This window comes from Ambystoma mexicanum, chromosome 5q, assembly GCF_040938575.1.
Source record: "Ambystoma mexicanum isolate Mex_15411 chromosome 5q, UKY_AmexF1_1, whole genome shotgun sequence".
Classification (NCBI taxonomy): Eukaryota; Metazoa; Chordata; class Amphibia; order Caudata; family Ambystomatidae; genus Ambystoma; species Ambystoma mexicanum.
The window spans coordinates 48,149,433-48,163,087 of NC_090933.1; the positions used below are offsets into that span (position 1 = coordinate 48,149,433).

Genomic DNA, 13,655 nt, shown 5'->3' on the forward strand with positions numbered 1-13,655 from the left:
TTCCAACCTTGCGCACCCCGCAACCGCCCGATCACCACGGCAGCCCCGTCGCCATGTGCAAGACCCGCTTACTGTGTCACAACTAACCCCTGTGTTTTCATAGAATGGCCTGGATGTTGACAAAGGACACCACACTTTGGTGTCATAGGGAAACTAATTCCCAATAAGGGCCCTAAAACGCTCCCCCTCCCTCGGACGTCCCAACTCACGGAGAGAGAACGAGAGAGAGAGAGAGAGAGAGAGAGAGAGAGAGGTGTACATCTCACTTAGACAAAGCATCGAGCTGCTACTCCCCCCTCCCCCGGCAGGTGACACAGCGTGAGCTCGCGGGCCTCAGTGCGTGACACCCGGGTGCTGCAGTTCCCAGTGTGCTGGAGGGCGCTGGCACGAGAAGGATCGTCCCGCGGGAGCTGTGTCATCCCCTCTCCAGCCACCCCCCACGCGGCACAGCGAGGAGGGTGCAGAGGCTAACGTGCAGGGCCGGGAGCCAGCGCGTCTAGGGTGAGAGGGCGCAGGGCGCGGGGAGTGGGCAGAGAAGGGCCCAGGAGAGGGGCTTCTTCACAGGCCAGGCGGGGGAATGGGGGGACAAGGTCAGGAGGAGGCCGGCATTAGGGAGGAGTGACTGGTAAACTGAAAGTGCAGGGCTCCAACCTCCAGCCAATGACAGGTGGGGAGAGCGCGAGGGGTTCAGGCAATGAGGGGTCGGTGCATTCTAGAGAAGGGGTTAGAGTAACGGACCAGGAATGGGCGTGGCTGCAGGCCAAGTGGGATGAGTGTTCGAGTCCAGGGATCTGAACTGAGAACAGAAGGGTTGGGGGCTTGAAATTAAGGGCGCGTGTAACCATCAGAGGATAGCGACAGGGGGTAGTTGGGGGTGCACCAGAGGCCATGGTGGGAGCTGGCAGTGGAGATGGGATGGTGCCCAGGTAAGGAGGGGGTGAGAGGCTGGGTGAGAGTGGGAAGTGAGCCCAGAGACACGACTGGAGGACGCCAAGCAATGAGGGGCCCGACCCAGCAGGGGATGGACAGGGCCGGGAGACAGGCTGGCAAGAGGGACGCCAGAGGTGATGTTAGGGTGTCAGGCAATGGGGAGGTGGGGGTCACAGAGCAGGTGATGGGCGTGTGAGACCAGGGCTATGAATGAGCGCGCGGAATGATTCCTGAAATGAAAGGTGTACGTATACAGAAGAGGGGCACTGGCGGGAGGGAGAACAGGTAAGGAGGGGCCAGCAAAGCGGAAAAGGGGCAGGGGGAGAGAGGAAGGAGAGCGCAGGAGGGGCGAGCGCAGGGAGCGAGGGGTAGGCGTATCCAAGCCAGAGGGGTGAAAGCCCCCGCAGGGTCCATTCAGGTGTGCGTTGGTCCTACCTGTCCTCAGGCTGAGAGAGATCCGGGCCTCGGCCAGGTAGGGGGTGTCGCTCTTGGAGCGCACTCTGCGGATGGGCCGGCGGTCTGCTGCAGGGTCCTGGTCATCGGAGGAGGACGCCATTAATGGGTAGGCGCTGTACCGGCGACCTGCAGGAGAAAAGGGGGTACGGTAGACACGAAAGGGGGGCACAGAGCCGAGGGAAGGGGGAGGAGGAGAGCGGAGGGAGACAGACCGAGGGAGGAGGGGGGTAGGGGGAGAGAAACAGAGAGAAAGAAAACACGTTAAGGATCAAGGCAGCTGCGGACTGGAGGTGGCGAGAGGTGGAGCCGAGGATTGGGCCGCCCCCTTCCCCCCTCAACCCAGTACCGGCACAAGCTGCTACCAGAGCCGGGTCCCCTCCCGGCAGAATCAACAGACAACACATACCGTGAGAAGCGCACACGGTTCAGCACCACGGAGAGCGACCAGCGCACAGCCCTGCACCGGCTCTCCCCGGCCACCCTCACCCCCTCCCCCTCACACGATGGTCCATTGTCCCCAGCAGACCCGCTAGCAGAGACTGCGTGTGGAGACCTCCCTGCCCGCCCCAGAGCTTTTCCGTTCAACCCTCACCCCTTCTGGAGATGTTAAGTTGGATGGTACTAGTATAGCACGCCCCTGACATTTACCCAACCTCTTGGCGCTGTGCTATGCATCTCTCCCGATAACTTCCAAACACATTACCAATTGACTACTGTGGATAGAACATTACAACAAGGCAGTGGAAAGAATAGCGCCCATGTTAAGGCAATACAGGCAAAGATGCAGGCCCGCACGCTTTCAGGAGGCTCTTCCTGAGTGCTCCATTGAGTCTTGTCAACTCCCGCTCTTGCCCCCTTGGGCAGCGCTGCGACCCCATCTACGCACCAGATGACGTCATTAGCCCAGTTGCACATTGCGTGGCTGCACATCCGTCTGAAGATGAGTAGGAACGCATTGCAAACTGAACCCAGGGCACCCGCTCGCCTAGGCTGGGGCACCCCACCTAGGTAACTCAACAATAAAAATGCACTGATGTGGTGCACACGTGTAGATGCTTGTTTTGAGGGCACACAGTTGTGTATTTTAGGCTTCGCATCATTTTGACGTCATCCCTGTTGGCTAACCGTCTCATGGATCAGCATGAGCTTAACACGTGTCACTCTGCCAGCTTGCAGAGGCTTTGGGGTGGCACACTCTCGGTGTCATTGAGGATTCTAGTTCCGTTATTGCCAAGGCACATGTGGGGGGTTTCTGTCAGCCTACGAGTAAGAAGGGCTTTGACACCCACGCAGCCTGGTGTTCTGAGAGTCTGAGGCCCTACTAGTCTGTGAGCTGCTGACGCATAAACCGCCGCAGCCTGGGTGGCACCTGCACAGACGCCTTCCCAGTCTGAGGGGCCTTACACTTTCCTAGTGCAGGGGGCTTTGGCACTGGGGCCATTCTACTCTGAGAGGTGGCGACACCCAAGTAATATCGGAGACTCTGACAGTGGCGTAACACAAAATGTGGAGGCTCCTCCTGCGAGCCAGGCTGACCCCGCCCCACCCCCAAAATCGGCAACAAAGCATGGACTTCACCACACGCTGGGACAGCCTGACCACCACGCATGCGCAGTGTGCATGATGATCATGTGGCACCTGGCGCATGCTGTGCACTGCACTAGGTGAAACATGTTAGGATGGGTTTTTTCAAGAAATCTTAAATCTTTCACCTATCACAGCAACAAAGGGGCTGTGTCTGGCTCCTGAGTCCTGACACCCAAATGTACCAGCCAACCCAGTTTGCGTTCAAAAATATTACACACAGCAATGATACCATAACAAAATCACGTTCTTGCTGACTCTGGCAGTATATGCCAGTATCCCCATGTACGAACATACCCTTGTTGGCTCTGCCATTAATGCCAGTAAAATGTCCTGCTACAGGAAGAAAACACGTTAGTCCTAGTTGCACAAATGCTTGCCCAACCCTGCATCAGCATGTAAGAATACTCCCCTTGATGGCTTTACTCTCAATGCCAGTATGTCATGATGCCTACCCCCGGAGCATCAGGCCAGGCCCAGCACCCCCGGAAGCAGGCATCATGCCCTCGGGTAAAAGCCCAGCGGCCCCTTATAGAGACTCTTTGGACTCAGTCCTGGCGCCTTTGGCGCCAGGCTCATGTTGGACATCAGTCCTGGCGCCATAGGCGCCAGGCTCATAAAGGGAGGTGTTTTGTGCACTTACCTGATGCAGACCATGCTGCACGCTTCAGGCCTCCCTGAGACCTGAAAGGGACTATTTTTTCATAGGGACTATTTTTTCACTCGGGCGTGGCCAGGGAAGGATACATACCTAGTTGGGGAAGGATACATACCTGGGACTTCTTTGGAGGCTATTTAAGCCGCGCCCAGACAGCAGCTCATGCTTCACGTTGTTCTGCTTCCTGCAGCTTAACGCTCACCGTGTCTGCTCCTGCTCCTGGACTACAACCACACCCGTCTTGAACCTGGAAGACCTGCAAGAAAGGAAGAGAAGAGAAAGGTGAAAAACAAGGATTATTTCAAGCTTCTTACCTGCATCCGGAATCTTCTCACCAGCATCCCTGAAGGAAGACTTCAATTTAAAAGCATTGCGTTGCTCGCTGCAGCGCCACGCTTCACTCACCTGTCCTGTCCTCGAGACATCTCCCGGCTCCATCGCGGCTGTCAACATCGGATGCCACATCTCTGCACCTAGGGGAGAGAGGAAGAAACAAAAGGTGAGCAGAAGGACACACAGAAGGAAAGCCTGATTAACAGCCATAATACTTACCGGCTTTTCTTCCACATTTCGGGTCGGCGCCGCCCCGTTGGCAGGTACTGTACCCCGGCCCCTATGGGGAAAGGATTAGAGACATTTCAGAGGAATGATAAGGACATCTAGAGGGATCGCCCTCATTACTACTCACCTCGGCAGGTTAACCCCTCGACACATCGCCTTCTTTCTGCACCTGAAATAAAGGACAGATCACAGGTGAGAAAGACAGCATAAAGGGGGCCTCACTTGAACTTTGAACTTTCATACTTACGGCGCATCGCTCAGGAAAGTCAAGTGGATTTTGCCAGCGCCATTCTGAAAACCAGTGAAGTAACTGGACGAACGCGCGCCCCTGCACCAGAAGCAGGATGGAGAGTTCAACCTTCCAAACCATAAGAAGGATATTCCTACGGGCCAAGGAAGCACGATTTGGAGGTCCTGTCCAATCGGTGTTCCGGGTCCTGCGCATCACGCTATAAGAGGCTGCAGTAATCCAGACTAGATCAGCGCCCCCGTGGGAACCAGATGGGCATTACAGAACGCGAAGCCTCCCTACAAATTCCCACCCAGGGGCTATGGAAACTTCTGAGACTGACCAACTGGCCCAACTACTGGGGGAATTACGGGCCGAGGTACACGCCGCTCGTCAAGAGACTAATGCCCTCAGAAGAGAAGTGATTGTAACAAGGGAAAGGACTGATGACCTGGCTAGACAGCTTTTGCAAGGTCAAGCTGGATAAACTCCTTTACCCGGTTCCGGGGGGAACCCCACTCCTGTGGTTTCCAGTAACCCTGTGCTGATTAATCTACCTGCAAACATGCCGCTGGCCCCACCCGAACGCTTTGCTGGGGACCCCAAACGATTTGCCGTATTCATGAATCAGTGTCGTTTGCACTTCCTATGCAGACCCGGGGCCTTCCCTAATGATCAGACCAAGGTAGCCTTTGTGTTGTCATATCTCAGCGGCTGTGCTGCCGATTGGTCAGTTCCACTGGTAACTCAAGATGACCCGATTCTTCGTGATTTTCAAGGATTTCCAACAAGCATGGAAAGGTTATTTGCTCGACATTCCCAGGGACAGGCTCTGGATGACAAACTTCTATCTCTGCGACAGGGCAATCAAGACCTTCTATCCTACATTGCAACCTTCAATAGACTAATTGTGGAAACTGGTTGGCCAGAGGATAAAAGAATCACGTTATTCTATCGAGGTCTACGCGGAGAACTTAAAGATGTCCTGGCACAAGTTGTAAATCCGCCCCAAGAATGCACTGAATATATAGACTTAGTGGTCCAGTTGGATCACAGGCTGCAAAACAGTAAAGCAGATCGGTCCAAGTTTGAAACCCGGGTGTGGGCCAAAACCCACGCTAACCCCAAGGGGGCTGATGCCTCGGAGCCTATGCAAATCGGAGGAGTTAAAGGACCCCTAACTCAAAAAGAACGGGAAAGAAGACGGCAGATGCAATTATGCCTTTATTGTGGGTCCTCAGGACACTTTCTACGAGATTGCCCGGTTAAGCCGCCCAAGAAGGTGGTAGGAGCCGCTGATAAAATCCATGGAAACTCTGTATCGGGAAACGACCACGCCCGGCAAGCGTAGGGGTCCGCTTGCCGAGCTTGAAAACTAACTCTCAGACCTCGCATTTCATTGTGCCAATGGTCCTCATAGATCCGGAACAGCCAAAACGGTTGCATGCTATAAAGGCATACATCGATAGCGGGGCTATAGGAAACTATGTGGATCGAGAATTGGTCTTTAGGATAAACCTCCCTCTGCGTCGTAAAACCAGCAAAGATGTCATCACCACTGTAGATGGAACCGAAATTGCCTCTGGACCGGTAACACATTCCACAGCTGAGGTGACACTTGTAGGTCCGGATGGCCATCGGGAGGCAGTTGTGTTTGATGTGATCATGGCTCCACAGTTTCAGCTTATTCTCGGAGTCCCTTGGTTAGAGACACATAATCCTCGAATTGATTGGCGAGCGAAGAGAATAACCTTCCCGGATTGTGCACAAACCTGCTACCCAGAAAATCCAAAGATTAATCTAGCATCAGTAACCTCTGTCCCCGTGCAACTACCTCCAGAGTACCAAGACTTTCAGGACGTCTTCCAAAAGGAACAGGCCAACACGTTACCTCCCCACAGATCGTACGATTGCCAAATCGATCTGTTGCCCGGTGCACAACCCCCTTGTAGCAGGATTTATGCCCTTACTGAACCTGAGAATCTGCATTTGGGACAATATTTAGATCAATACCTCGCCAATGGTTTCATTCGCCCGTCAAAGTCCCCGGCATCTTCAGCTTTGTTCTTCGTGCCTAAAAAAGAGGGCGACCTTAGGACTTGTATCGATTACCGCGCATTGAATCAGATAACTGTTAAAAATCGTTACCCTCTGCCTCTGATCCCTGAACTCCTTGACCAGGTGAAGGACGCTTGCGTATACACCAAGTTAGATCTCCGGGGGGCTTATCATCTGGTACGAGTAAAAGAAGGCGACGAATGGAAAACGGCCTTCCGTACAAAATATGGACTATTCGAATACCAGGTGATGCCTTTCGGGTTGTGCAACGCGCCTGCTGCCTTCCAATCCTTCATGAATGATGTCCTTCGGGAACTCATAGATGTCTATGTTATCGTGTATATCGATGACATTCTTGTGTACTCCTCTTCGGAATCTGATCACAGAAAACATGTCAGGGCCGTCCTAGAGAAACTGCGCCAGCACAAACTGTTTGCCAAGCTGGAAAAATGTGTTTTCCATACCACCGAGGTTGAGTTTCTCGGATTCATCCTGACACCTAAAGGGGTCCGAATGGATTCACGGAAAGTGGATGCCATCCTCAAATGGCCATCACCTAGTTCAGTGAAAGGTGTTCAAAGCATGCTTGGTTTTGCCAACTTTTATCGCAGGTTTATCCCAGAGTTTTCACGTGTGGTGCAACCCATCACTGCACTCTTGCGAAAAAATAAACGTTTTGAATGGACCGAGGAAGCCGAACAGGCCTTTCAGGAGTTGAAAGCTAAGTTCACGTCCGCACCTATTTTGAAGCACCCGCGTCCTGATCTCCCATATATAGTCAAAACCGACGCGTCCAGCTTAGCCATGGGAGCTGTCCTGTCTCAGAGAGACCCTGAAACCAACCAACTGCACCCCGTAGCATTTTGGTCCAGAAAGTTCTCACCGCCGGAGATAAATTATGCGATTACCGATAAGGAACTATTAGCCATTAAGTCCGCCTTTAAGGCTTGGCGGCATTATCTCCTCGGCGCCCGGCATACCATCACCGTGATCACTGATCACCGAAATTTACAATATTTAAAAACTGCCAAGGCCCAATCGTCTCGACAGCTCCGATGGGCTTTGTTCTTTGCTGAGTTCGATTTTGTAATCACCTACCGCCCCGGTTCTAAGAATGGTAAGGCGGACGCTCTATCCCGAATTGGAATGGAAGAAATAGACACAAACTCAGAACCTGTGCCGATAATTCCCGAACAAAGAATTTTGGGAATAACCACTTTACAAACCCTTGAAGACATTCAAGCACGAGTAAAACAAGTCCTGGACTCTTCAGCCTTGCAGGATTGGATCAAAAAGGGGTCTAACTTTTCAGTCAAGGATGGCTTACCTTACTTCCAAGGACGCTTATTTTTGCCAGAAAAGGAATTGCAAGAACTGGATATTTCCCGTCATCATGACACCCTGATGGAAGGACATCCTGGCATTGCCAAAACTGAGGAAAAGCTTAGACGACAATTCTGGTGGCCTTCCTGGCGAAAGGATATTAAATCTTTCGTGATGTCCTGTGGAGTTTCTGCCCAAAACAAAGGTCAAAAGACAAGACCCGCCGGTCTTCTTCAGCCCTTACACATTCCACCAGCACCTTGGCACACCCTGTCACTAGATTTTATCACGGACCTGCCCTCTTGTAATGGTTACAATACTATTCTGGTCGTGGTGGATTTATTTTCCAAAATGGCCCACTTTATTCCGTTGAAAGGATTACCTTCAGCCTTTGTTCTTGCCAAGGAATTCCTCGAGAATATCATCCGTTTGCATGGATTCCCGTCCATACTAGTCTCCGATCGGGGAAGCCAGTTTATTTCTCATTTTTGGAAAAAGTGTTGTCAGCTGGCACAAATCGACGTAAGACTCTCGACCAGCCACCACCCACAGACCGATGGTCAGACGGAGAGAACGAACCAGACCCTTGAACAATTTCTACGATGTATGTTGCACCAATCGGAGGGTAATTGGAAGAATATTCTGTGGGTGGCTGAATATGCTTATAATAACTCGATACACTCTGGAACGAGTCAAAGCCCCTTTTTTTACCCTATATGGACATCACCCTCGTACTTCAGACTTGGACTCACCTTCGAGCCTTGAAATGCCCGCAGTGGATCATTTGCATTCTACGATAACTCAAGCCTTCAAGGATGCAACTGCACATTTGCAACATGCGAAAGAGAAATACAAAAAGAATGCAGATCTACATCGAAAGGAGGCGCCTCCGTACCAAATTGGGGATCAAGTATGGTTGGCTACCAAACACTTATTGCTCAAGGGACCTCAAACTTTTAATCCAAGGTATTTAGGCCCTTACTCAATCAAATCTATAATTAACCCAGTAGCAGTCAAGCTCGATCTACCAGCCAACATGCGGATTCACCCCGTTTTTCATGTGTCTCTTTTGAAACCAGTACAACCAGGAACCAGATTAATAAAGCCACCAGACCCAATCCTGATAGATGGAGAGCCAGAATTCGAAGTAAAGAACATTTTGGATTCCAAAATCTTAAAATCAAAGCTTTTCTATCTAATTGATTGGAAAGGGTACAGGCCTCAGGAAAGGTCTTGGGAACCCAGTGATCACGTACATGCACCTCGGCTGGTAAAAAGGTTCCATCGGAATTTCCCAAACAAACCAAAACCTCCAGAAGGAACGACCTTGGGAGGGGCCTTGGGGGGGAGTGCTGTCATGATGCCTACCCCCGGAGCATCAGGCCAGGCCCAGCACCCCCGGAAGCAGGCATCATGCCCTCAGGTAAAAGCCCAGCGGCCCCTTATAGGGACTCTTTGGACTCAGTCCTGGCGCCTTTTGCGCCAGGCTCATGTTGGACATCAGTCCTGGTGCCATAGGCGACAGGCTCATAAAGGGAGGTGTTTTGTGCACTTACCTGATGCAGACCATGCTGCACGCTTCAGGCCTCCCTGAGACCTGAAAGGGACTATTTTTTCATAGGGACTATTTTTTCACTCGGGCGTGGCCAGGGAAGGATACATACCTGGTTGGGGAAGGATACATACCTGGGACTTCTTTGGAGGCTATTTAAGCCACGCCCAGACAGCAGCTCATGCTTCGCGTTGTTCTGCTTCCTGCAGCTTAACGCTCACCGTGTCTGCTCCTGCTCCTGGACTACAGCCACGCCCGTCTTGAACCTGGAAGACCTGCAAGGAAGGAAGAGAAGAGAAAGGTGAAAACCGAGGATTATTTCAAGCTTCTTACCTGCATCCGGAATCTTCTCACCAGCATCCCTGAAGGAAGACTTCAATTTAAAAGCATCGCGTTGCTCGCTGCAGCGCCACGCTTCACTCACCTGTCCTGTCCTCGAGACATCTCCCGGCTCCATCGCGGCTGTCAACATCGGATGCCACATCTCTGCACCTAGGGGAGAGATTAAGAAACAAAAGGTGAGCAGAAGGACACACAGAAGGAAAGCCTGATTAACAGCCATAATACTTACTGGCTTTTCTTCCACATTTCGGGTCGGCGCCGCCCCGTTGGCAGGTACTGTACCCCGGCCCCTATGGGGAAAGGACTAGAGACATTTCAGAGGAATGATAAGGACATCTAGAGGGATCGCCCTCATTACTACTCACCTCGGCAGGTTAACCCCTCAACACATCGCCTTCATTCTGCACCTGAAATAAAGGACAGATCACAGGTGAGAAAGACAGCATAAAGGGGGCCTCACTTGAACTTTGAACTTTCATACTTACGGCGCATCGCTCAGGAAAGTCAAGTGGATTTTGCCAGCGCCATTCTGAAAACCAGTGAAGTAACTGGACGAACGCGCGCCCCTGCACCAGAAGCAGGATGGAGAGTTCAACCTTCCAAACTATAAGAAGGATATTCCTACGGGCCAAGGAAGCACGATTTGGAGGTCCTGTCCAATCGGTGTTCCGGGTCCTGCGCATCACGCTATAAGAGGCCGCAGTAATCCAGACTAGATCAGCGCCCCCGTGGGAACGAGGTGGGCGTTACACAGTAAAACATGCAATGCTACAGTAAGGAACCATTTCCTTGTTTGGCTGCACAGATGCCTCCACCACCATGTATTAACACCCATCATGTTTGCCTTTAACACCAGTAAAACATGCCCTGCCACAGTAAGAAAACATGTCCCTGCTGATTGCACAAGTGTCCCCACCCTCGCTATGTAAGAACACACACATCAAATGGGCCATGCTCGTTATGCGAGTAAAAAATGATGTTCCACAGAACGACAATGGCCAGTTTGCCTTCCCCATTGTGCCCCAAACCCTGCCCATGTAATAACAGTCACTAAGTTGACTTTGTCCAAAAACACCAGTAAAAAATGAAAGAAAACATTCATGCTCCAATGTCTGTTGCCAGGGCCCCATCCTTCCATGCACACAGTCATACCCAGTCACCTGCCCGCCACTCACAAAATGGTGGCTGGTGAATTTTTTAATTGGAGAGTCTTAAACATGCACTAATTAACATACTAATGGAGTATGCTTCAAACAGGCCCACATGGGGCCTGGGTGCAGAGGCTAAAATAAAATAGACCGGAAACCCCAACAACCTTTGATATGCATTGTGTCATTCTGAAGCCATCTCCCACCCCTCAGTATCAAAGTCAGTGAAGTGTCATGTCCAGGACTGCATTTTTACAGTAGACATCACCGGGGAGGGACACCATTCAGAATGTACGAGTATGTGGATTGATGGAGACAGGAAGTATGTTCTCGTCGCAGCTTCAAGGGAGACCTTCTGCTTTTGCCAGCAACCAAAGAGAGCTCCATTAACTAAAGAGACTGGTTGATCCATAACAGACAGGAAGATGGGTGGGACTTAGTATAACATGTTTTCACCCCTTTACCTTTTCTGTTGCAAAGCACTCTGCCTACGGCCTCATGAATACAGGAGATTGTTGGTGGGGACCCAGGATTTCTTCATTAAGGTAGACTTAGCCTACACCAATCACTGTGGACTATTCGGGCTTTAAAAGAGGGAAGAGCCCCTCTTTTGGGCAGATAATCTGAAGACTTTGCAAGGAGTAACAAGAAGAACTCATTTGGAGCCTGGCTGAAGGTACAGTCTGCCTTACAGCTTCCGCTAGTGAAGGAAAGCCAGGACCTCCAAGAGGAAAACAAGATCCCTCTCCTAAGCATCTCCCAGGGAACAGAGGGAGATACTGAATCCAGAGGACCCTCCAGCAGCTCCAGAACCGGTACCGTGCCAGCACACACCATGCCCTTCTACACACTGCAAGCAAGCTTTCTAGGTGGGAAGTTCCAGAGAGTCTCTGAACCAAACCAAGGACAAGGCCGTTGCCTGCAACACTCTCCTCAGCTTTGGGATGTCCACCTTAAAGGACAACACAAGGCCAGTGAAGAAGCTAGGTGGAGTGCATCGACAAGCATCAACCAAGCCCCTCGAGCTGCAACTGACTGCCCAGTTGACTGTTGTCATGCCGCAGTCGCTAACATCAACCAACATGCCTCAACCAGTGCTTCAGACCCGCCAACCAGCACTCAGAGAATGATTCCTGACCCTGTGCCACCGTGTAGTACCGCCCGCAGCTGTCTGTCCAGCCTCGCTTGCAGAACTGCCTGCTTCCTGATACCTGCAGCTGTGTCTTGTCTGGAACTCTATTGCAAGAGTGGTATAGCGCCCAGAAACTGACGCGACCGGTCGAGCACCAAAACTTCTACAAGGTACATTGTGGTTCTGTCGGCCTGGTCCTTCTCTAAAGCCCCCTAGTGACATTTTACGACCCTTTGCTCCCTTTGTGCTGAAAGCCAAGTATGCTTGAACTATTGTAATTAATTACTTTACTGGCTACCCTCCAGTCAGTATCCAGAGTGCATCCCTTTTTCTTCTTGAACCTGTCCGTCCTCTTAATTCCTTTACAGGGTGGGTTGTATTTTGTAGTGTGCTAGAACTGTCTGTTGAATAAATATAAAGTAGATGTTTGTATACAACCTTGACTGGACAGTCCGTTTTATCACTGGATAATAATAATATTTTCGCTGTGTTGCAACTAGCCAATGATCCATGACCTTGCAGAGATATAAGCCTGCCGTTCCATCCATGTTACCAAAAATTGGATAAGGAGCTTCATAATTTGGTTGTGTTTCCAATCTGTTGGATCCCTTATGGTCTACTAGAGGTGTGGTCTGATTGATGGTTTAGAAACCAATATTCATCCCAGGACCACTGGTGCCACGGAAGTTGATCTGTCAAACCCCCTCAAGAAAAACATGTGAATAATAGGTTAAAAAAAGCCAGAAAGTTTGCAATTGGTTTTGTAGGGTAGCTTTATGCCGGTCAGATAGCACAGTGAGTACAGCTCTCGACTCACAATGTCTCAATAATTCAGGCCCACAGTACCTTACAGAAAAATGTATCAAAAATAATTCAACACGACCTAGGAGGACTTCTAATACCTTTTGCCTAAGAGTCTCCAGATTCAAACTGAAAAAAAAGCAGGGGGCAGCAGCTTTCTCATTCTGGCTGCCCAACTCTGGAACTCCTTACCCACAACTTAAGAGCAGACCCGTCCTTTTTCAACTTTAGGAAAAATAACAAAAGTTGGCTGGCCTCCAAGGACTTACCACAATCCTAGCACTCCTAACCCAGGACTTCGGAGACCACATTCTGCTTTACCTCTATAAATGGCTTTCTTGTATATAACCTATGTACTATTATGTAACTTTGTGATTCAATGTAACCTTCCTTATTTATACCTGTCTTACATGTAATGTAACATATAACCTGAAAGTCTCTTGTAATGCGGCTTGATACCTCCGGGTTGGGAGCACTTTATAAATAAATAAACAAACAAACAAACAAACTCTGATATCTGTGTGCAGCCTGCTGTGGCAGGTTTGAATCCAAGCAGAGTTTACTCTGCCTTTTATCCTTCAAAGCTTGTTAAATGGAGGACCACTCTGTGGGATAATAATGTCTTCTGTTATTTCAGTGCTCTGTGACCTATTGGCATGTAGCTCTATATAGGCAATAAACTATCAATTATTATTATAAATCCAAAAATCTAATAGATGCAGTTCACTAACAGTGCACAGGAGCATTTCCCAACACATTTTAATGATGCATTTTCACACAATGTTTGCCACTATAAAAGCATTTTCATGCTGGCTGTGCCCATACTTTTCCATGATGGCTTCACTAATATATGCCAGTATTCACATATAAGAACAAACACA

The 13,655-nt window shown here is 50.4% G+C and overlaps 1 protein-coding gene across 2 annotated transcripts in view; it reads right to left on the reverse strand.

Annotated features, from left to right (window-relative positions):
- The window catches only part of PHACTR1 (phosphatase and actin regulator 1), a 1,343,031-nt gene that overhangs the window by 1,152,403 nt on the left and 176,973 nt on the right, over positions 1 to 13,655 (reverse strand). For both annotated transcript variants that reach the window (XM_069620495.1, XM_069620496.1), the window contains exon 3: positions 1,366 to 1,512. In XM_069620495.1, coding sequence (XP_069476596.1) covers positions 1,366 to 1,512 — 147 coding nt within the window. The remainder of the gene's footprint in view (positions 1 to 1,365; positions 1,513 to 13,655) is intronic.